This window comes from Dipteris shenzhenensis, chromosome 20, assembly GCF_047967505.1.
Source record: "Dipteris shenzhenensis isolate YYH24624 ecotype China chromosome 20, Dip_SZ_1.0, whole genome shotgun sequence".
Lineage (NCBI taxonomy): Eukaryota > Viridiplantae > Streptophyta > Polypodiopsida > Gleicheniales > Dipteridaceae > Dipteris > Dipteris shenzhenensis.
In genome coordinates this window covers 9959252-9983961 of record NC_141615.1, presented here as the reverse complement: position 1 = coordinate 9983961, position 24710 = coordinate 9959252, and the positions used below count along the sequence as shown (strand labels likewise).

Genomic DNA, 24710 nt, shown 5'->3' with positions numbered 1-24710 from the left:
AGGATCAACATTGCAGAACTTTTATCAATATATATCCTTATGTATTAAAAACATCCTAACATAAAATACTAGACCTATTTACAAGTACCCAAATCACACTCTAAATCAATAGGCTCCATGAAGGGTTTCTGGCATGGCTGTATGCAATAGCATATGGAGCAGTAAATAAGGCCACCACATGGGCAGAAAATAGAGGTTGATGGGGCTGGAGATTGCAGATGGAACCCTGGTGTGGGCAAGTTGGCCCCAGCATGAGGGGCCTGAAATGGCAAGCAAGGGGGGCATATATAGCCCCAGATCTGGTTGTCCAGTTCTGCTGGTGAGCTACGACTTTACAGACTGCTAGGTTATCAGTACAACAGACTGTCTGTGAGAAACAGACCAGTCGTCCTGTTTTGTTGCGAACAGACTGAGGCCCCCTCAGCCCATATAGAGGGCCATTTTGGACCTTGTGCAGACACTTGCAGAGCACCACCTGTACTCATAGCAAGCACGGGAAGTGCAAGGACAGGTGGATCTAAAGTCTCACATTAAGGTACATAGGGAGTACATTGTCGCAGTACTTAATGTACTGGTAGGATGACTTTTGTATGCAATATGCATTGGTATATGTGTGGAGTGTGTGCGTGTGTGCGTGCACATGTGTGCATGTGTGCACGCGCATGTGTGCGTGTGCACACACGCACACATACACTTTTTTTTTGTGAAATCCAGTTATATTTATATTACAATTTGCAGCCCCCTAAGAAGGGGGAAGCAGTTACAAGTGCAGCCCCCTAAGAAGGGGGAAGCAGTTACAAGATCAGAAAGGTCTGGTATGTAGTACTGTCAATCTGATGGGCTCACGAGCAATCAAAGAAAGGTTTCCTTACAATGCCCTGAAGAAAGAGAAACTCTGAAAGAGTGGGTCTCCAAAAACTCTATGGTTGCAGTCCACACACACGTGCACATGCACACAAACACTTTCTTTTTTGGTGAGATCCATGTATTATTTATATTACAAGAGGCTGTCCCCAAAGTGGAGATCAGCAAATACAAGATCAGAAAATTTAATTGTAAGACAAGTAATCTGATGAACAGACAAGCAATCATAAAAGGATTGCCTGAGTGACATCCGGAAATAGCAGAACATGGAACAAGTAGGATCTCGAAAGACTCGGTGGTTCCTGTCTTTCCACAGAGTCTAGAGTGCCCAATATCGAACCCACACACACACTTTGGGGGGGGGGAAGAAACTTTGCATTAAGAAGAATGTACATTCATAGCTGTCCCACTCTGGGACAGCTACTACTCAAAACTAAAAATGGTAATAAAAAACTTCCAACAGGGCCTGAGGAAGGTCTCCATGGGAATGAGCATCCTGTAAAGACTAAAGCAAGGAATTTCGAAAGTAGTGAAAAGCATTCACTAAAGCAGGGAAGCTCATATAGTTGAGTGGCACGAGCACGATACAATGTCCAAAGAGCCCAATAGCAACACCAAGAGAAAATGGATCATACTCTGAGATGGGAGAATGTCTACCAAACAACTAAAATTGCTTCCCAAAGGAGTGTACTACTGTTCATCCCGGTCCTCTCCTACATCCTTCTCATTGCACGCTTGGAACACACTTAGGGAGGCGGTCCTTTGTGTGGTATCCAAGCTCGAAGCCCTGTCATCAATCTGAAAAAGAAATCCCGGATCAGAGGGTAGGTCCAAAACAGATGTAAGACCGTCTCTCGTGGATGAGAACAAGTGGGGCAAGCTGAAGAACCAATGCACCTGGTAACCAGGAAAGATCCCACGAGTATAGCCCCAACCAAAAATCGCCATAGGAAGACTCTTTGCTTGAGAGGTAGCTTACTGCTCCAAATGTGCCAAAGAGAAGTTCGGCCACAAAGAAATACGGGTGTGAGAGAAGCCTTGTGGGCAAAGGAAAAAGCTACCCCATGGGCCGATCACGAAGAAGAAGAGAAGCATGCCAACTAGGCAGCAAGGACAGCCTGCTAGGCGTTGCATAAGGGTGGTAGATGCTGTGGATTAGGGCTGATGTGTAGGCTAGCACTGGTGCAAGTCATGCAACGGGCAGGTAAATGGCCTAACAAAAGGGGGCTCTATTGTCCCCTAGAGGAGTACGTTGCTATTGGTTGACTTGTAAATAGCAACGACTCCGATAATCCAAGAGTTTGAGAAACCCATGTGCCAAAGAGTTCCTTCCAAAACTACTTTAGAATATTTTGTCCATTTCATGGCAAGTACTAGAAACTTTCATGGAACATGCTCAACAAATGGATTGGCCTCAAGTATGGTCATTATCAAGCATCTACAAGGACCATACCCACAATTTAAGAAGCCCAAATAATGACAAGGATTCCCATATGAGCTGGTATATATTGATTTTCAGAAACTACCATCAATGGGACCTTGTATTAAATTCTACTACAAACCCGTTATAGATGTAAAAGACCGCTTCTTCCAACTTTTGTGTTGCCACTAAGTGCCTCTCTTGGAGACTCTCCCAAAATATATCTTTGCTCCTTTCTTCACAACCAAGGTCAAGGCTGAGAAAACAGCCTTCCTTTTTTAATTCACTCTATAATTGGCTTGATCCTTGGTCTTCTGTTACAAAACATGGCCGTGCTTCAATAAGTGTCCTTGTATCTTGCAAGAATAGAGCATCATGCTGAAATAGACCTGCAAAAAAGCCATGTTTGTTAAATTACTCCTTCTATTCTCCATTTGCATACCCTTCTATCCATCAAATGAACGCATCAATATCTAAACCTCAATCTTCCTATAAAAGATGTGTAGTTACTCCAATTAGTTTGTGTCTAGCTTTTTGCCTCATAAGGTGACCAATAATGGATTGCTTGTAGCAATCCTCAACGAGAAGTCCTCATGTCTTAACAACATTAGATGCAAGACTATGACTTGCCCCCTTTATCTAGTTGCTTGTTTGATCGACTAGCTTTGTTACCTTTCCCTCCATACTTGCTCCATACACAACACGGGTGCCCACTTCCCCACCCTCTTTGGACTTACATTACTAAGTTAGTCTACTTCATAGACACATTGGGTAAAAGAGTGCTCCTCAACTTTTCATCTTGCTATACACAAATGATGTGGTGTTCTCAAGCACAATTGAGGACTACATACATTCGGCAATACTACAAGTGTTTGCAACAACCAAGACACAAAAGTCTACCATGGTTAAACTAAGGTCAAAACCGCCATGAGTCATTCACTCTAGCAAGGATCAGATGGAGATTGTCAACTCATACGTCTACTTTGGGTGAAATTTTTTCAAGTTCTTGCTTCACAATGAAACCGTCTCCTCAAGCACGATTGGCTGAAGGCCATGTTTCCTTTGAAAGGCTGGAGAGACAATATTTTAAGGCCCACTTTCAGCATGTCCATACAAAACCCTTCTATTTAACTCACTAGTTCAACTAGCATCATTGTATGCATGCACTTTCTAGTGCTATGGACTTGCAAGAGAAGGACTGGAAAGGATTTGAGAGATCATAGCTCATGATGTTTCCATGCCTCGTTCAAGATTAAGCCTTGTACCCCACATAGTATCAAACTTATAGTTTGTTTTGCGAGATCCGTACACACGAACACCTCCTTACCTTGATCATGCTCAACTATATATCAATCAAAGGCAAACAAGTATGCTACATTGGAAGGCACTTTCCTATCCATGCACTAGGAGAGCAAAGAAAGATGAGGATTGCTAGAATGCATGCATGGCTACATGTTTTCTGTTGGAAAGGTCACCTCCCCATCTGTAAGCCCCCAAATGAGGAGAGCGTGGGGGAGGGAGACCTAGGGCAGGATGTGTCCAAAGAGAGATTACCTGGATGTGTGGATCTGGGACAGATCTGGAGCATTCATGGTTGGTGGGGTATCCCAAGGATGAAAGGCTGCATCAAGAGCAGCTCATGTGCAGGAAGATGACAGGGACACAGAGTCTTGGATCAGGCCTGGCATGAGGCACTCAATGGACTGCAGCAGGACCCTATGAAAGGCGCGATGACTCAGCAGGATGTACGGAGCAGTACAGCGCAGGACACGTGGCTGGAAAGAGCCTGGCAGAGGGCAGAACCAGCAGGCCTGGTGGAGCAGCAAATTGGGCTGCCAGTGGGCAGTGGCATGCCTTATATAGGCTGGGCTCCTACCTAGATTGGAGGGCCAAAAGCCCTAGAAGTGTGGGCCAAAGGGCCCTAGTTTTGTGAGCCCTTAAAGGGCTGTTTGGGCTGAGCCAACCAGGTCGGTTGGGCCAGCCAACCTGGTCTGTCCAGTCGGCCCAGATTGGGACAGACTGGTCGGGTTTTTGACAGGCCCCTAGGCCTATAAAAGGAGGGGCTTCATGCCCCATTATTCATCCAACATCCAGCAAAAAGTGGAGCAGACAGGAGCAGCCTGAAGGCGTTCCCTTTGGCCTCATCTTGGAGGTAAAGGAGAGTTGAAGGTGAGCTGCAGACTGAGTTCCTAGAGGCTGGACCTTGGCTGTCTTCTAGGGCAGCAAGGTGTTGTGATCACATTCTCTGGAGCAGCCATTCACAAGCAGGTTGGAGCAGTGGAACAGGGACCTGTGTGCTGCAGACAAAGCTTGGCAGGGGCTGCCCACCTAGGCTGATTCACAAGCAGTAAGGTGGAGAAGAACACACTGGACGAAAAAGTCTACAGACGCTCGAGGTGGAGCACGCAGACTCGAGTCTAGAGATAGCCAGCTGATAGGAGAAGGACCTTGTGGTAAGATCAGAGGACCACACCATTGGTGGGACTCTAGATCTATCTCTTTTGTATTGTGTCCATAGTTTTGGACGGAAATATATATTTTCGTGGTTTCTCTTTCTGGCTGGTTCATTGTCTATTGATGAGTCTGCAAATCTATGTGACGCACATTAAGTAAAGAAGTTTGTGATTCCACACCCCACACCCACACTGTGTGAGCTCCTGGGCATTACTATCAGTCTTCCGCTGTTTGTACCCTCTGTTGGGTCTTTTCTAACATTTTCACTCTCAAAGCATGTCCATAGACCATGACCCTTGATATCAATACCATCATGATGCACCTACCCTATGCTGACTCACAAAGGGATCCACAACTATGACATGTGTACAATCAACACACAAATGTCTCCTCACCACAACCACATGGCAATAGGATGGCATTCTAGAGAGAGCATTCCCTCCACTTGATTGAGGACATAATCATCTCTCAAAGATCACCATGGGCCAACGTTGGGCTTCATCTCCTCAGCTTGAGATTGTGGCATGCCATGAGGACCGTGTGTTGATGAGATGTCCCATGTACTACAAGATCTGAAATCACTACCATGCCTAGGGGTTCCTAGACATGAACCACATCATTGATGACTACCAGAATCAACGGTTCATAGACTTCTTATAAATGCAAACGTAGATCCATATATACATGCAAATCCAAAAGCTTACCTAAACTTATATAAGCAAACAAAAAGAACACTTTTCAGCCCGATCATTCACCCACAAGGTAATAAAAGCATAAGCACCCAGACAAAGTAAAGTAGCACTCAACAGTTGGTGTAAAAGGACCTTTGATGCAGTTTCTGTCAATGCTTTGTGGATGAAGGGGAGATTAGATCATGATGAAACTTAGCACTTCCAAAAAAGGATGTCTCGCTTCTTTTAAGTAATGCTATGCAATGTTTGTCATCAAGGCTGTCACACTAGTATGTTCATGCTTTAAGCAGCCCTAAAACCAGTCGTTGCTCATAGCATCGAATAGAGTCCACAAGATCTGATTCTCTAACTATGATCGAGAGAGAGAGAGAGAGAGAGAGAGAGAGAGAGAGAGAGAGAATGACTTGAATCCTAGGATTACATGAATAATGTAAGCTTCACCATTAAAAAAGCTTTGAAAAAGTACCAAGAGCTGTAGCGTTCAAAATCTTGTTTTTCTAGAGAGTTTCCCTTCTGATAAATCCAACTTAGCATTTCCTGCACGATGTTTGCCAGTAATGACTCAACATTGCTATCAAATACTACTTCTCAATAGCTAGTTGAAAGGTGCAGCAAAGTGTAGGTGTATCACTTAACAAACCTGCACCATGTCTAATAAAGGATGATAAAAATCTGCTGACTGGCCTACAACTGAGAGCTGCTCCAATTCTGCATGCATGGCTGAGATCCAATATTCTGAAGTAAGAAACACTCCACAATATATTGTTAGTGATAAAACTCTGCTGACAGGCCTAGAGCTGAGAGCTACTCCAATTCCACACAGCTGACATCCAATATTCCTAAAGAAACACTCCTTACAATATTTCAAAGTATGAATGTGAACAGTGAGCACACAGTTTAGAGCTGCAGGAACTTGTCCTTAGATTTTCATGTCTCCCACACAAAAAGCAATCCATGGACATTTACCACCGAGCCTGGTATACTAGACATTGATACACACAGAACTCTCAGAAATAACCTTCTAAGATGCTTGTTTCCAAATCAATGCTTCCAGCTTCTCGAGCAACGTCCTCTATATTGCTACAGATCAAAAGGTGATTCAAGTAAGCAGCCAAAAAACGTGGTTAATGTAAGAGAAAAGATGTAAACAATGAACTTTTAAGGTTATTTTGTGTGGGGACGTGTAGAGACCATAAGTAACTGGAATGGAAGTGTGTTTGCTCATATATATCCCTTTCTTCAAACATAAGCAAAATCTTCCTGATGCCCCATTTTGATGGAAAAGACCCATAGAAGCATCAAGAACAAAGCAAACATGTATGAAACTACATTGCCAACTTAACATCTTATTATCTCACTAAGATACAAGTAAGATTATTGTAGTCTGTAGAAGTGACACTGAAGAGACACGTTTCTGCGGACCAGCTAGAACTGTTCTTTCACTGTTTTTAGTTTTCTTGTACTAGCTGTTCTTTGTTGGAGCAGTTTTCTTACCCAAAAAAAAGTGTGCACGCACCCACGCCGCAATCACACACAAACACCCACACTTTTTTGTGGTAAAAAGAACTTAGAGAGACAACTAGTATTCATATGCTTAAAAAACAGGAATCAAAAGCATATTATAAATGCTCCAATAAGGAACAGCTAGTACAAGAAAAGTAAAAACACTTCTAGCTGGGTCGCAAAAAGATCTCCCATGCAATGCGCAGTGTTCATAGAGCCAAGAGTTAAGGGCATGGTATAAAGACCAAAAAGCCCAATAACAACCACCAACTGAAAAACTGCATGTAGTCAGCGGTAGTGGTATATCTCCCAAACAACCAAAACTGCCTGCCAAAAGCAATGCTAGGAAATCGGGCACAAAGGTAAGTCCCCAATTTGGAAAGAAAGTCATAGGCAACCGGGCAAGTTTAGAGTAGACGAAGGACTATCTCTCTCGGATGTGAACAAGATGGACAATGCAAAGAAGTATGTCATGTGGCTGGAGTTCTGTTCCGTTCATGTCAAGGGTTGGCTCTTGTGATTTTGTTCCGCTTTAGTCTTTCTCTTTGCTCACATCACTCTTGCACTTGTATTGCTTGCACGTCGTTTACACCATCGACCAGCACTCGCCCCATGCACCATCTGTGACACCGTTGGCATGGCCTGCTTGCTCCTCGCACCAGTGGCCCTAGGCCTCCAGTAATACTTCCGAAAGTGGTAGGAACCCCCCCACCCTCTCAGACACATGGACCATGCATCCAGTTTTTCATGTGTCTAGGCTGAAACCTTATGTAGGTCTGGCACTGACAGTTGTGCCAAATGTGGAGCGGCCTAAGATTGTGGATGACGTAGAGGTGGTTGAGCATGAGCAGATTTTGCTTCATCAATTCAAGAAAGGTACAAGCAATTGCCAACGCTTGTATGCGGTATAGTTCAAGCATCGCAAAGCACCTTGGGTTGACAATGATTTATTCAATATTGTGTGCTATTCCTGATGGTAAGGCTCTTGCCACATGCTTTCGCTAAGCTTCCATGACTCTGGGAGGCTGGCCCCTCACTTCTTGTTTGTTTGGATATGAGAAAAAAGTATAGTCCAATCTCAATCGAAAGATAGAGCAGCTTGGAAAGGCACATGGCCTGGGACCCCTTTTATAGGTGAGGCCCCTCCTCTGTATTTTGGCTGACCTAACAGAGTTCTGGCCAACCGTCTGCTGTAGGCCGACCCCTCCACCAGCCTCTCTTGACTGCCCTGTCTGCTAAAGGCCAACCTCTTGCTGGGATATATAAGCCCCCATCCCTCCAATCTTTTGCCTCTTTGCTGAGCTTACAAACGGCTCTCAACCAAGGGCTTATACATGCCACTTTTGCTGGCTATCCTAGCAGCCCACGTGGGTGTGCATCGCACCTGCTGCCCTACTGCCAGCTCTACATGCTGCCTAAGTGGCAGCCTGACCTCTTGTTCATGGGGCAATGTGGCATACTCTACATATTCCCACATGGCAACCTTGCAACTATCATAGGTAAACCTGATCCTCATATGGGGGGGCATTGATGCTACTACTCCAACAGGACTTCTATCACCACTGAATTACTTAACTATCACTAGACCAAACATAGCATATGCAGGGTGAGTGGTGAGTCCGCAAGGCGCATAGGACACATTCAAGCAGATTCATTGAAAAGCTGAACCAAGGATCAGTGTAAAGTAGGCGAACTTTTTGCACCCCCAAGGAACCTTGGGAGAAATTCAGGCCCCAAAATCGCCAAATTTGTTACTAAAAATAGACTTTTGAGCCATTTTATCACCTAAAATTGCTCTAGACTTCACTATACTAGTCATCAAAATATGGAAAATAGCCTTAAATATCATGAAACTTTTTACAAAATATGTATAGTGCATTAGATTACACTATCCTAGGTATAAGTATAAGGAAAATAATGTTACACAGAGGTTACATATCATCACACTTTTTTCAAAATATATGTGGGTTATCGCCAAATATTTGACACTTTTCCAAGGGGAGGCTTTGAAAAAAAATACACTGCCAAGGATTCCCATGTAAATGTATCGCATAGGATATTAGCTTTATGAAATCTTATGGCTTCGCTTGGACTGCAAATGCAGAAAAAAGGGGATGCACTACAGTGACAGCTTTTTATCAGACACTGGCTGGAGCAACGAGAAACAACCCACCATTGCACCTTCTACAAAGGTTGAGTTTATGGCAGCTTTAGAGTGCTGCTACAAAAATCTGACATTATAGCCAAAGTGGCTAAGAATCATGTGAAACATACAAAACACATGTACAGCAGCATTCACCCAGGGAAAGTCCAGGGGGACGTTTAAGATTGTTGACTGTAACTAAAAAGAAAATTAGACCAGTATTGACGTACTCATGGAGGCATACATGGCCAAAAGGGCTGAAAAACCCTTGTAATTGCTCAGTCTGCCATTTTTTGAGTAATGGTGAAATCCCTCTTGCTCATATCTTATAAGTTCAACAGTTTAGGACTTCATGCTTTTCATACCCTGTGATCTTATAATTGACAAAGCCAATTAGTCGTTCAAAAAATCTTACCACACGCTCGTTCTAAGGGGAAGCAGAGATGTGAGGAGGATCTTTCTGGTGCACATTAATGACTTAAATTAATGGTGTGAATTTCGCCATTTCAAATCCTAACGCAGACAAGGAACACAAAAGGCATGATTCATCCCATATACAGTTAAGATTAGAGACAGCTGAAGAAGCTCACTGGGCCTCGTCTAGAACAATAATGGCACCCTGAATGTCGATTTCCATCGCTTTCCGAATAAGAGGATTCAATAGATACCCATAAGGGCAGAAGACAATCTCAGCATCAAGAGCCATAGACCTGGCTGCAAAATAAGCACAACCTGCAAACGGCACCACAGATATCATTAATTGTGTTCTTGAAAAGATAGCAGGCATAACACCTTCCCTGGATTGGACTAGCACACCCTACCTTTCACAGAGTTACCAATGCTCACTAGTTCTTCAATATCATGAATTTCATGAGCTCCACCCTTTCGTAAAGACCCATGGTTTTTCACTTTGTGCATATTCCTGATGAAGCTTCAGAGTTACTTCAACGGTTGGAGTGAGACAATGCAAGAAAGATTTATTTATCACATCTCTGCCTCTAATTTTCCTAAAAGGTAGTTGCACAATTATTGGTGAATTTAGCAAATACATCCAGGGTGAGCAGAGTGACTAACTTGAACTGAAGGCAAGACCGGTCTGGATCCTTCAAGAGAAGCTTGCTGAAAACAGAATCTGAACTCGTCAGCCTTTTAAAAATCAGAGCTTCATGGTTGAGCAAAAGTATTATATAATAGCGAGAACAAACACAGATTAGCATTAAAATTCCATATCCCTTAACATCGAAGTTTGGTAGAGCTCTCACAAAGACCATTAAAAGCCCTAAATATACTTGAGCTTCATGATTCCAATATTTTCTGCTTCCAGGGTCCTGGCAGGTTGTAGGCATTTCGAAATTTATGCAATCGGTGTTACTAGCGACAAAAGATTCGTGAAACTGGTTGATGAAGAAATCGACGCAACGCACCAATCCTCGTCTAAAGTCTTTTTCTTGCATACATGCTTGTTGGTGCAATAGTGTTTCCTTGCTGCCTGCAATGTCAGAAAACAGCGTTTCACATACTAAAAAGATGAAAACACAGACTGAAATTGGATTACATGTTGGTGGTTTACACACAGAGAGTCGTGCAATGTACTCTATCGATATAAAATCTGTTAAAGAAGCACCTACGAGTACAGCCATGGGCACCCTATAACCAGTCTTGCGATATTCCCGGAGAACTTGTGTAATTTGAGAGTGCGTCCTTCTGTGAAAGACAAGGGCCAGCTATTTAGATCGCGATATATAAAATTTGAATTAAGCATTTCACATTTTGCATGGTTCAGGAGGTTTCAAGATCCAAGCTTTTATAGCACATCCCCAATTCGCTCAAGGTAAGAATGCGAACGTTGCATAGAAAATTGTAGGCGTTTTCGGCTTCTTCTGGATCTGTTTAACTCCTTTCATGGATCTGTCCGCTGCCAATGCAGGTTCTGCAACAAGTGTATTAGGCAAATAGGATGTTCGAATGAGAACAACTGGATATAATTCAGAGTCTCATCTTCGTTCTGAAAGAGATGTACCGGGTACGAAGTCTTCTGCGATGAATCCACCACCCATGGAAAAGGCATCAGCGGTCGAATGCTGAGGCAAAACATCATGAATTGGTGGCGCAGGTGAGGGGCAGGCCGGCAAACCGGGCAACCGAGCAGCCGCAGAGACTTTGAAATGCTTCTGCCAGGCCAAGGTAGAGCAGAGCAATGCCAAAGACTTGCCAGTGCCTGTGGGGGATTCAAGGAGGGCGTGGCAGTGGCCGTTGTGCTGTTTGTGCGCCTTCTCGAGGGTAGCGACGACCTTGCCCATGTAAGCGAGCTGCGAACCGTAGGCCTTGTAAGGGAACTCGACAGAAATGCCACCGATTCGGTAGATACGTTGAGGAGTGCAAGGATGGTCTGTGGAGGTGCTGGGAGGGGGGATCTCGGCAGCCATGGTGCTGCCACAATGAGAGAGAAACAGAAACAGATTCGAATAAGGCTCTACAGCGGAGACGGAAAGGAACAGAAACAGATGTTTTTCCTCTCTACCTTGGTCTTGCGCTCTGGTTCCTTGTTTGTCGCTATTGTTTTGGGCTGCTGCTTTGCTTTCTTCTGCACTTCTCTGTGTTTTGCTCTGATTTCTCTTGCTGCTGCGTTGGAAGCTTGCTTCTTCTACTCTGTTTTCTGTGTTTCCAAATGAGGCTTCTCGGTTCTAGTCTACGCTTCCGGCAATGTTGATGCCTGTGCTCGCCAGGACTCTGTGTGTGTGCTCGATTTCATCGAGAGAAAAGCTGGCGAAAGAATGCAGAGGGAATGGAAGCTTGCTTCTTCTACTCTGTTTTCTGTGTTACCAAATGAGGCTTGTCCCTAAGCTTCCGGCAATGTTCCGTCTACTGTTGCTGCCTGTGTAGCTCGCCAATCCTGTTCGATTTCATCGAGAGAGAATAGCTCGCGAAGGAATGCAGAGTGGAATGGAAGCTTGCTTTGCAGGGAAACGAAAATTACTCAAAATCCAAAGAGGGTCGCGCCAAAACTCCATTCAAACTGCCTCTGGGTCAATTGACCCTTGTTGAGTTGAGTTTACATTCACCTCAGAGCTTGCACGCACCCACTTCATGTTTCCCGTTGGAACCTGGATGCCCGCATCATCTTCTGCTCTCACACATGCTCGAATCAACCTGTCACCACGTTGCCGTTCAAGCATTCACGTGCTCCATTGCGTCCAGTTCATTCCGCTCGACTCGCTTTCGTCACCCGGTGCTCTGCACACTGCTCATCCAACATGGAATCCTCCAACACCTCCAAAATGACAAGTGGGTAGTCCACCTCTCCCCGGTAGACAACACAATGATGACATGGCACTTGTCAAACTTCAGCAACGATGTGATATCCTCAACTCCTATCAAATAACTTAAGGAATTATCAGTTTCAGACAGCAAGGCTTCCCATGAAAGTGCTCCTTAAGGCCTGAATTTTCTTCAATTCATTCTAAACTGTGTGTAAAATGTGGTAGTGCACACTTTTTCTAGAGAGGCTTTTGAACAATGTGCAGAGCTCAACACGAGGCAATGCGACCTCTACATTCACTACTGGTGGCTTACAGGGATGATGTTCATGAGCAGCACAGTGGCCAAGTTGGTGTGGCATGAACGACCACTGAGCTATGTTTATTTTGAAGCTATTTAAAGGCACCACATTGGCCACGCTGCCGTGGCACAATCGACCACCATGCTAGTTCTATTTTTACAGCTATTTAAAGCCAATGTGGTGGCTTGGAATGACCACTGTGTTAGTTATTGTTTATATATATTTATATATATATAATATATAATACACACACACACACACACACACACACACATATATATATATATCTTTAGGTATGAATTTATATATATGTACGTATGTATGATCTCTCTCTCTCTCTCTCTCTCTCTCTCTCTCTCTCTCAAACAAACAAACCAACCAAAACATAAATATGGTATGTGTATTAAAATGGAGGTCCTCTAATTCTTTCTTTTTCCACCCCTAGACTCAAGACGAATGGCATCTAGCCACAATTTTGGATTTTGAGGACAAGACATGTAACATCAATTAAAACATTTTTTAGCTTTGTCGAATGCCTATCCTTCTAGGTGACATTGTGGGCATCTCATCTGCATCTCTCATAATCTCATAGGCAAATCCAAATTGGCTCCAAGCAAGCTTGTAACTTGAATGAAACTAAACAAAGACATCACACTTTTCCAAAAGGACATCTTGACTGAAATGGAACGTGCTAATAACCATCAAAAAATGAAATGCATCCCTATCTCAACAAGATCCCCCCCCCCCTTTCTGTGGGTCCAACAAACTAAAGCAGCATATTTATTCCCAAGTCAAGTGTACATAGTAAGGGCCATGAGCTTTGAGGTCAATGTGTAGACATGTATATAATTATTAATTCTCTACCCAGTATGTGATAAGGTAACTCTATATCCCTCATTATAGTGCATTGAATAACATCAATTTATGTAGCTCAAGAACAATCTTCTATAGGATCCCACGAGCACGTACAAACCACTACGGTTTATGTACACTATTCATCCCACTCAATATAAAAAACATGCATATGTCTTAGTGTCCAAAGATTTGGACCTTCATGAAAGAAAGGAAAGGTTTGAACACATCTGTGCTTAAGTGAAGAGATGAGTGCAATGACACAATATGCTCCCTAACCTATACTTGTTATAAGTGTTGGTGTAAGAACTGGGCATGCATATTTTATATGGCCCAACAACAAAAGTTGAAACCTATTAGGCAAGATGGATAAAGGTTGAATCCAAGTTTCAACCTTTTTCTGTAATCCATTAGAAAGTCTCCCCCAATATCTTGGACCAGACCTTCAATAACATAGAAAACCAAACAAAAGACTAAAAACCTCAAGGCTACTACACTAGCTATCCACAATTGAGGTGGACGTTCACAATCTCCTTTCTAATGGTGTATAGACTAGCAAAGCTCATTGCAACATCATTCTCTCCACTTTAACAATGTTACCAATTTGCAAATGTTCTCTATTTGCTAAAGTAAAATTATAAGTTCAGTGTGCTGGTTGGGAGAAATGCATAAGATTTAGATGTGGAGAGTGATAGTTTGGATGAACAATCAAGTCCTTATGCCTAGCAACAAGGAGCGATAGTTTGGATGAGTAATCAAGTACCTATACCTAGCAACAATGGCACCACCATGGGGATCATACAAAGAGAGGGATGTCCAGCATGTCTCGACTTAACTGGCTACAAGATAGTATCATGTATTGATATCACTTAATGGCTATGATAGCATGCATAAATTCTAGTCTATCTATATTTTGCACAAGTGCTCTCCCACGTGGTATCAAGGCAGTGGGGAAGCATCCAAATTCCTTGGCATCTCTCAAAAAACACACTAGAGAACAAATGGGAAAATTGCATTCTTCACGACTAGATCTTAATCATTCCTGGTATATGCTACTGCATGATGGTATCTGAGGCTGCAATTTGTTGTTCTTCACAGTGCACAAAGCTCGTGCATCAAATTTTGTTGTTTTTCTTGTGTTTTTAGAATGTGATTTGTCATCTTCAGTGTGCTCAACCAAAACATTTAAGCCAAGTGCTATATTCCTTACATATCATGTGTGGCTTGCATCCTTTAGAAGAGGTTTGAATTAAGAAGATTTAGGAGAAAGGAAATAATCTGCTCTCTCTAGTCTTGGAATAAAATTAAAGTAATCTAACATATTGGATACATGGATCATATTCCATAGCCCATCTCCCAAGGTGAGAACATTATGACAATTGTTCTTATGTCTTAGATCAATGACCAAGCTAGTAAGATTACTAATTTAAGGGGCATCTGGCTAGCACAGTAGTGTAGTCTAAACATACTCCAGGCACTTCTCGATCTTTCTCAGATATGAAGAACATAAGTGAAGGGCACGAACAATAGGGTGATGATCATGGGTGGTTGGATGGATACATGCTAGATGGAAGGGACATAAGCCAACTTGCAAACCTAGGGACATCAACAATTCCTTCAAGACAATCAAAGATAGAAACTTTCATAGTTATAATGACTTGACAATATGAAGTGAGTGTTAGATATCAATGCTCCACTCTCGTGTAACTACGCGGGAACCAGCTAACTCTACTTGTAAGCCCCCCATATGAGGAGAAGGCATTTGAGTAGCTAGGTTATCCGGTAGGTCCTGGTTTAGACACCAGATGGGGGCCATGCGTGGCATGATGGCTAGACGGCTTCAAACAGAGTTGGCACACTGCCAACTAGGCTACATGCAAGTGCGGGAAGGCATCCCATGACTGACCGCACTGAGGGTAGATGGAGCATTTCTCGGGGCAGCCCACTCTCGAGTTGCGAGGCCCGTTTGGAGCCCCAGATGATCCTGGATGGCTCTGGGCCGAACGATAACTGTAGGTTAGTTCTCTATTATGCGCCATTGTTCTAACGTGTGGTCGGTGGCCTATTTCGGGACCGACCTCCAGTCGGCCGTTTTGGGCCGACTGGGTCAGTCTCCCAATTGGGTCTAACAGACTACGGCTGGTGGCTATATAAGAGCATGCTCGTGAAGCCCATTATCATCACTGGCTACAGCAACCCTGATTCCTTAGCATCCAGCCTCCGTCCTCTACTATTTCCAGCACGCCATGGAAGCTTCTCACACATGAGTGCACGGCTGGGAGGCAGCGCCATCTATTGTATCAGTTTTACAGTGATCAAATTTGTTATTCTCCATACTATCTGCTTTTCTCTCTTGCATACGAGATCCTGTTATCTGTTGAGCACAGACGTTGTATTGTTTTCTTACATGGTATCAGAGCTTGGGCTCTAGCAAGAAGATTTGGTAGTGTGTTTCTGTTTGCGAACAGATTGTGAGAGATGGCCCAGCCCGCAAGACTGCGAATCCCACGGTTCGACGAAAGCGAAAAGTTAGACGACACTAACTATCCACTCTGGAAGTTCAAGATGAAGACCATCCTAAGCACATACAAGCTTTGGGATACTGCTTGGGGTGGACGTGAAGCCGATTGCGACGAGACCGGATCCAGCCAATGCAAGACAACAGATAGTACCAACTGCGGATCAGATTCTCGCGTGGACAAGAAGAAATGTAGATGCGCTGTGTTCTGTTGTCTGCAGTGTAAGTGATTCTGTGATAGCGTTAATTTAACATGTCACCACCGTGGAGGAGGCATGGACGGTCTTGAAAAATTAGTACGAGACCACGAATCAGACAGGATTCAGAATCTGGAGACTCAACTCGCGAACAAGAAACTGTTTGAGTCTGAAACGGCAGAGAAGTTCATCACCAGGGTAAAGAATCTGCGCGATCATATGACTGGGATTGGCATCACCATCACCAGCGAGAATCTAGCACGAAGGTGCATACGGATTCTCCCACCAAAGTACGACGGTCTTGTTACGGCGCTGAATACGCATAACAGAAATTCGCCCCTCAACTTTGAGGATTTCAGTGCAATGCTTTTGGAGGAGGAGATGCGTCAAAAGACGAGGACTAGAGAAGATTCGACTTTCTCGGCTAGATCAAAGAAAGGTAAGGGTAAGGACTCTGGTAACCCATCTTCTTCTGATGATAAAAAGAGAAAGAAGAAGATCAAGTGCTGCTATTGCAACAAGGCAGGGCACAAGTAGAATGAGTGCCAGAAGAAGATTGCAGATGAGAAGAACGGAGTAAAGAAAGAGTCCAGCAATAGCGTGCAAGCAGTACCAGTAGAGCTGTTTGTAGCAATTGAGGAGATTTGCACGGAGGTAGTTCATGTACCTGCGGATGAACCTTGGATTATTGACAGTGGTGCATCGCGCCACATGACCAGTCGGAAGGATTGGTATACCTCTCTACATCCGGTAGGGAATGACATCCTGGTAGCAGTCGGCAATGATGCAAAATGTCCAGCAAAAGGAAAAGGTACGATTGTCCGTTTCTACGATCACGGATCGGGACCTCAAAGTTCACTTCGATAAGAATGGCGCACAGATTTTGGGTCCTCAAGGGAAGGTCATTGGTAAAGGTACACGGCGCAACAACATCTACGAACTCTCAACTTTCAGTGCTCGAGCCGATGTGAGCAACACTAAGCTATGGCATGAGAGGTTTGGTCATCTAAACCTTAGTTCTTTAAAGGAGATGCATTAAAGTGGAATGATTGCAGACCTACCAGAAATTACAGATCTGCCCGATGTATGTGAAGCTTGCATGATGGGTAAGCAGCATCAGCAGCCCTTTCCTAAAGAGGCCAGCAGGGCAAAGGCTCCTCTAAAGCTCGTTCACACAGACCTCTGCGGAAAGATGGAGACGGAAGCTTTGGGTGGTTCCTACTACTTCATGACACTGATCGACGACTACAGTAGAACGATATGGATATACTTCTTGAAGACTAAAGATGAGGCTTTTAGTAAGTTCAAAGAATGGCATGTAATGGTCGAGAAAGAAACGGGGAGGAAGGTGAAGAAGTTGAGATCAGAAAGAGGTGGAGAGTTCACATCAAGTGAATTCGAAAGTTACTGCAAAAGTAACGGGATCAAGAGGCAGAAACCCCTGCCACATACATCACAGCAAAATGGAGTAGCAGAGCGAAAGATGCGCGTCATCTGCGAAATGGGCAAGAGTATGATGAAAGGGAAAATTTTGCCAAAGACTTTCTTGGTTGAAGCATGTAACACGGCAGTTTAGATTCTGAAGCGTAGCTACACGAAGGTTGTGAACGAGATGACTCCCTTTCTGGTAAGAAACCTTCAGTTGGATGTGACTGTTTTGTGCATGTCCCTGATGCTAACAAGACCAAATGGGAACGGAAGAGCCGGAAGTGTATTTCTTGGGCTATAGTGAAGAGGCGAAGGGTTACTGTCTCTATAATCCTGTTACTAAGAAGGTAATAGTAAGTCGCGATGTGGTCTTCTCAAAACAGCCGCATCATTTGGAGGAGGATGCTTCCTTCCTAGACAACTAGGACCAGGATATCCATCCAGTACAACCACCAACAGCAGACCGAACTCCCCCAATGGTGCTTGGGAGGATTCAAGATAAAGAAGAGGAAGAAGAGCCTGCAGAACCACAACGGCAACGGCCATTCCTGAAGTGGGTAAAGCAGCTTTTGGACGGCAGAGAACCTCCAGCCATTGAGGAGGAACCATCCGAACACCACCAGTCCAAGAGATTAGAGGAGCAAAGATGTGCATAGGAACACTTGGTCAACTACGCTTTGATGATAGAGGTGATCCGTGCTGAAGAACCCAAGTGTCTTGAAGAGGCACATGGTGATGATAGGTGGATGGAGGCTATGTAGTCGGAGTATGGCTCCATAATGAAGAACAACACTTGGGACCTTGTGGATCGACCACCAAAACGCAAGGTAATCGGCACCAAGTGGGTGTACAAGTCTAAGTACAAGTCCGACGGCATGTTGGATAAGTATAAGACTTGGCTCGTGGCAAAAGGATTCGCACAGGTACGTGGTTTTGATTATCAGGAAACTTTTGCTCCCACAGCTCGACTAACCACAATTCGCAGTGTTTTGGCTTTAGCAGCACAGGAAAGTTGGCCCGTGTTTCAGATGGATGTAAAATCCCCCTTTCTGAATGGAGATCTCAAGGAGGAGGTATATGTGGAACAACCACTAGGTTTTGTGATCCTCGGTTCAGAAGGTAAAGTCTGTAAACTAAAGAAGGCACTTTACGGGCTTAAACAGGCCCCACGAGCGTGGTACCAGCGGATTGATGCCTACTTTCTGCAAAACGGGTTCAAGAGGAGCCCATCTGATGCAAATTTGTATATCTACAGAGAAGGAGGCAGGTGTATGATCGTGGTCCTTTATGTGGACGACCTTGTCATAACAAAGAACCATGAAGAAAAGATCTCGCAAACAAAGCAATTGCTAGGAAGAGAGTTTGAAATGACAGACCTCGGATTGATGCATTTCTGTTTGGGGATTGAAGTTTGGCAAGAGCCAAAACAGATCTTCATCTCACAGCTGAAGTATGCTGGAGAGATACTGAAGGCATTTGGCATGGCTGAGTGCAAGACAGTTGGCACCCCTATGGAGGTTGACGTGAAGCTCTCAAACGAGGATTCATCACCACTGGTGGACGAAGCAAAGTACAGAAGGCTTGTGGGCAGTTTGATTTACTTGTGCAACACACGACCGGACATCAGTTTTGCGACTAGTGTACTAAGCAGGTTTTCCAATAAGCCCCGGGAGAACCATTGGAGGGTAGGGATGCGGGTGTTGAAATACATCAAAGGCACACTTGATTATGGCATCACCTATACCAAGGGCAACATCTTGACCGGATTCTATGACTCGGATTGGGCAGGAGACGTGGACAGCAGGAGATCAGTGACAGGTTATTGTTTCTTACTTGGATCTGGAGCTGTGTCATGGGTCAGCAAGAAGCAACCTACAATTGCTCTTTCTTCTATCGAGGTTGAGTACAAATTAGCATGTGTTGCTTCTTGTGAGGTAGTGTGGTTGAGGAGGATTTTAGGGGACATGGGTGCAGTGCAGAACAAGCCTACGCAGTTATCATGTGACAATCAAAGTTGCATGGCAATTGCAAAGAACCATGTGTTCCACGCTCGCACAAAACACATTGAGATTCAATATCACTTTGTACGCGAGCTCATCATGGATGAAGAGGTTGACTTGGTGTACTGTTCGACTATAGAGAATGCTGCGGACATCTTCACGAAGGCTCTTGGAAGAGACTTGCTGGAGAGGCATCTTCATCGACTTGGCATTGGGCAATTTAATACCTTAATCAAGGTAAGTCCAACGAATGCTTGCAATGATGTGGCAGATGATGTGTGAAGAAGCATCTTTATGGAGTATGATGTGGCACCTAGCTCCTTAATCTAGGTATGCACTATCATCAAGAAATGATGTTGGGTGGATGATGTGGCACTTGATGAGTCATCAAGTACCTCAATCTAGGTATGAGATAACACGTCATGCGGAGGGCTTGATATGACGTGGCCAAAATATGCATGGGTCATAAGGTGAGTGACGTTCATGCCCTTCAAAAGTTTCATGTGTATCAGATACCATCTATACAAGTGTGGAGATTGAATGCCCCAACTTTGCATGTGTGGGTGCGTATGTGTAGGAAAATTATGCATTGGTCTACCGTTGTCATACTACAAAGTATCAGATTGGTGCCAAAATTTGCCTGTGTGTTTTCATACCACTTACATGCTCTTGAAAAGTTTCATGTGCATCATACATTGGTTGTGCGGGTGGGCAAGGAATTTTGCACGTGCATATGTAGGAAAAATATGCAAATGTGAATGGCATCCATATGTCCAAGTGTCGAATTGATGCCACAACTTGCATGGATCTTAAGATGTGTGAAACTTCATTGCCTTGCAAAGTTTTATGTGTATCGGAGACCTTTTGTGTGGGTGGGAGGTCAAATGCCCCAATTTCGCATGTGTAGGTGCGTATGTCTAGGAAAAATATGCATTGATGGACCGTTGCCATAACATGAAGCATCAGATTGTTGCCAAACTTAGACGGGTGTTATTTCATGACACATATATGATCATAAAAAGTTTCATGTGCATTGGACACCGATTGTGCGGGTGGGCAGGCAATTTTTTTGAAATATTGCAAGTGCAGGTGTGTACTTGTAGGAAACGATATAGCTCTTGCTATTCGGATTAGAAATGATCTAGTTGTTATAAAAATATTGAGTTGTATATAGTCTATTATAAACGATGTCACCATTTCTTTTTTTGGGATGTTACCATATTTTTGGAAGCGATTTTTGTTAAGGGATGTGTCGAAAGCAATTGTTTGTGTTATTTTTTATACAATCTCTCAAGATAATTTTTTTTAGATGATGTAAATGGCAATCCTTGTCCAACTGCAACTTTATCCTAACACAAAAAGGAAAGGGGCGGACTGGCGTGCCCAAGGGCCTTGGGCATGCCAGTCCGCTCCTTTTTTGTGTCATATATATATATATAATGCAATGCCTTGTGATGGCCCTGGTAATGGCTTGTGATGGCCCTGGTAATGGCCTGCTCAACTACTTGGTCTACAGCTTTAACAATAAAGTACTATGTCATCTTGAGATATTCTTTTGCAAAGCATGATTATATGAGGTTTAAGTGACAGGTAAAAGGATTCCCATGGCCTATAACTATTGGTCAGACAAGCTAAGGCGTCCACTAAAACTCATGGCTGTCCATTGTGAGACAAGATGAAACTCCTGCGCATCATGAATGTTCCCTTATGCTTGTTCAAGCATGCCATACATTTTCATGTTGCTGGCTTTCTATCATGGCAATGTTCCTCCATTATTAGTAATTTTCTAGGCTACACTTCTTCACAAACAATGCACATGTTGAAGACGCTGCATGGTGCATATAACCTGTCGATTTGCAAAGTCATCACTTTGTTTGCTGCTTCTTCAGTATGTTGCTATCCCTCACATTCATCATCTGTCATGACAACCTTTAGCACCTCACAGCATTTTCAACCTTCACAGAAAGAAAACCCAATTTACAGATGACAGTGATTCAAATAAGTTTGAAGGTGGGGAACAATGAAATATATGTCATAGCTCCAAATGCTTGTAGCCCAGCATTTCAGACACACATTATTTGGCATATCTCTTGATGCTTCAGATTAGAAACGAGGAGTAGAGTTTCCAGCAAAGTGACTTCAAATTTGACATAAAATGCTTCCTTTTCCACGTTTTCCTCAAGATCCTTTTCAACATCGACAAAAATTGGAGGCAACTATGATATTTCAATAACAACTACATGCCGGGCAGATTCTTCACAGGAGTTTTCTGCATAGCATCTCTCTCATATCCCATCTGCCAATGGTAGCATATATATTTGACAATAGTACGTATGCTGCAGCTTTGCTTGGATCTATGTCCATGCATTGATATGCAGAATGAAGTCCCCGAGCCAAATCACCATGGCTTTTGCAGGCAGCAAGCAAACACAGCCATGCGACAGCACTATTGTCACATGGCATAATGCTGATCAAGTCCTCTGCCTCATCCAAGTGTCCTGCACGACCCAGAAGATCTATCATGCACACATAATGCTCAACCGTGGGTGTAATCCCACAATCTGTTATCATAGAGAAAAAGATTATCCTGCCATTGTCAACTAATCCTGTATGACTGCATGCAGTCAGAATACAGATGAACGTGATATTGTTGGGCTTGATACCTTCGAGTCGCATCTGATTAAAAAAATCCAAAGCTTCACCGCCACACCCATTTTGTGCAAGGGCTGCAATCATGGCATTCCAAGAAACAGTATTTCGTTCATGCATTCTGACGAACACCCTCTTCGATTCCTCCAAACTCCCACACTTACCGTACGCATTGACAATTGCAGTTGCCACAGTGACATCTTGTTCTTCCCCACTCTGAATAATGCCAGAATGGATTTCCAGAGCCTCATCAACAGCAGCAATGCAAGCACATGCATCAAGGGCACCAATAAAAGTGATGCTATTTGGCTCCAGGTCTTCTGATTGCATCCGACGGTAAAGATCCAAAGCCTCCTTGCCATGCCCATTCTGAGGAAATGCTGCAATTATGGCATTCCATGAGGCAACATCCCAATTAGGCATTCTGCTAAATACACTCATTGCGTCATCCACACTCCCACACTTGCCATACATATTGACTAAGGCAGTCCCCACAAGAATGTTATGCTCGTATCCATAAAATATAACTTCGGCATGGATTCCTTGTCCCTCTGACAGCGTGGCACATGCATCGACAGCACCAACTAAGGTGATGTTGTTTGGCTTAATGCCTTCAGACAACGTTTGATAAAAAAGGTCCAAAGCCTCCTTGCCCTGCCCATTCTGTGAAAGCGCCATAATCATGGCAGTCCAAGAGATAACATCTTGATGTTGCAATCTGCCGAAGGCACTCCTTGCTTTATCTAAGCTTCCACATTTGCCATACATATTGATGAGAGCAGTCCCCACAACAACGTCTCTTTCAAATCCACCAGCAACAATGGCAGCATGGATCTCTTGTCCATCTTCAAGGGCTTCCAAGCTGGTACATGCATCCACAGCGCAAACAAAGGTGATGGCGTTTGGCTTGATACCTTCAGAATGCATCTGATGGAAAAGATCCAAAGCCATCTTCTCATGCCCGTTTTGAGCCAGTGCTCCAATCATAGCAGTCCAGCAGACAACATTACGATTAGGCATCCTGCCAAACACTTTCCTCGCTTCACAAATACTTCCAACCTTGCCATACATATTGATGAGGGCAGTTCCCAAAATTACATCTTGCTCATTTCCAATCTGCATGATGACCTCATGGATCTCCAGCCCCTCTTTAAGAGCCCCCAAGCTCGCACATGCGTTCAGAACACTAACAAATGTGATGTGATCTGGTTTGATTCCTTGAGATTGCATGTCACGGAAGAAAGCTAAGGCTTCTTTCCCCTGCCTATTCTGCGCAAACGCTGAAATCATAATATTCCAAGTTACAATGTCTCGATGTGGCATTCTACCAAAAGCCCACTTTGCATTCTCCAGATTGCCATTCTGTCCATATACTTTAACAATTGCATTCCATGAGTACAAATTAGGATCTGGTATCTTGTCGAATGTTGCTTGTGCATCCCCCGTGCTTCCACAGTTTCCATATGTTTGGACAAGAAAGTTCAATAGAAATAGATGGCTGTCATAACCACATATGAGAAGGTGAGAGTGCAGACGTCTACAGTATGAGAGGGCCTTGGCTTTCTTGAAGAGTAAGACCAAAGTAGCCAAGCTTGGTTGATTGAGGCCAAGCTCCCGGTTCCGGCTTGTGGGTTTGCAATCATTGATAGAAGTCTGGGTCCATGCAATAGTGTGACCACTTCCATGAGCCGGTGAGCCTCGTTTTGGGAACCGTAAGGCCGTGGTGCTTCCGGGGTCGGCAAGGGCACTTAGCGCCTCGTGCCCAAGAAACCCAACTTCAGTCCCGAATGAGGCTTAACCGTATGAGGTTTCTTTCTACCGATTAATAAAGGAGAGAGAGAACAATGTATCCGGGAATGGGCCCATTCCAGCCGGCCGGAAATGGCAAGTCTCCGGCGACCGCAAGCCATTTTCCAGCCACTATTTCTTTCTCGGAATGGCTGACCACGGCCCATTCCCCCACGTGGACGGCCATTTAATGCCATGTGTATGCGTGTTTTGGATCATAGGATTATCGCTCATGATTTGACGTTGTACTGAGGTCGCTTTTTTAAGATCGTCGGACCTACCATGAATCCAAGGGCATAGGTTTGTCGTGGGCAGAAGCATCCCTAACTGTTAGATGCAATGAGATCCAATGGGTCTCAATGCAAGACCCTTGGAATCCAAAGGCTCTACTCAAAAAGGCAAGTGGACGGGGGCACAAAGATACAAGTGGATGAGGTACATAGATTTTAATGGGGGGGGGCGTTGAAAATTTGGGGGTAGAATTTTTGTTTGGAAATTGCCATAATCAGACGGCTCAGATTTAATATAAGCTTATGTAGAACACCATACCCATGGTGGAAGATGCCAAAGTCATAAGGCAAATACCTTTCCCGATGAATCCCAAGTATGCATCACTAATAGGGGAATAAGTCCAAAAACAGAT

At 43.9% G+C, this 24710-nt stretch overlaps 2 protein-coding genes across 2 annotated transcripts in view; both read right to left on the bottom strand.

The window, feature by feature from the left end:
- Positions 1-11948, bottom strand: part of LOC147889247 (uncharacterized) — a 51864-nt gene extending 39916 nt beyond the window's left edge. The window contains exons 1-11 of the mRNA XM_087392016.1: positions 11598-11948; positions 11097-11506; positions 10922-11006; positions 10705-10780; positions 10501-10565; positions 10151-10195; positions 9898-9998; positions 9667-9808; positions 6449-6510; positions 6071-6150; positions 5897-5967 (exon numbers count right to left, since the gene is read on the bottom strand). Of these exons, the coding sequence (XP_087248142.1) occupies positions 5897-5967; positions 6071-6150; positions 6449-6510; positions 9667-9808; positions 9898-9998; positions 10151-10195; positions 10501-10565; positions 10705-10780; positions 10922-11006; positions 11097-11502 (1133 nt within the window). The 5' untranslated portion in view covers positions 11503-11506; positions 11598-11948. The remainder of the gene's footprint in view (positions 1-5896; positions 5968-6070; positions 6151-6448; positions 6511-9666; positions 9809-9897; positions 9999-10150; positions 10196-10500; positions 10566-10704; positions 10781-10921; positions 11007-11096; positions 11507-11597) is intronic.
- A 139-nt stretch (positions 11949-12087) lies between these two features.
- LOC147889246 (pentatricopeptide repeat-containing protein At1g03540-like) overlaps positions 12088-24710 on the bottom strand; it is a 59861-nt gene continuing 47238 nt past the window's right edge. Inside the window, exons 2-4 of the mRNA XM_087392015.1 lie at positions 21962-24054; positions 21569-21585; positions 12088-12226 (exon numbers count right to left, since the gene is read on the bottom strand). Coding sequence (XP_087248141.1) covers positions 12088-12226; positions 21569-21585; positions 21962-24054 — 2249 coding nt within the window. The remainder of the gene's footprint in view (positions 12227-21568; positions 21586-21961; positions 24055-24710) is intronic.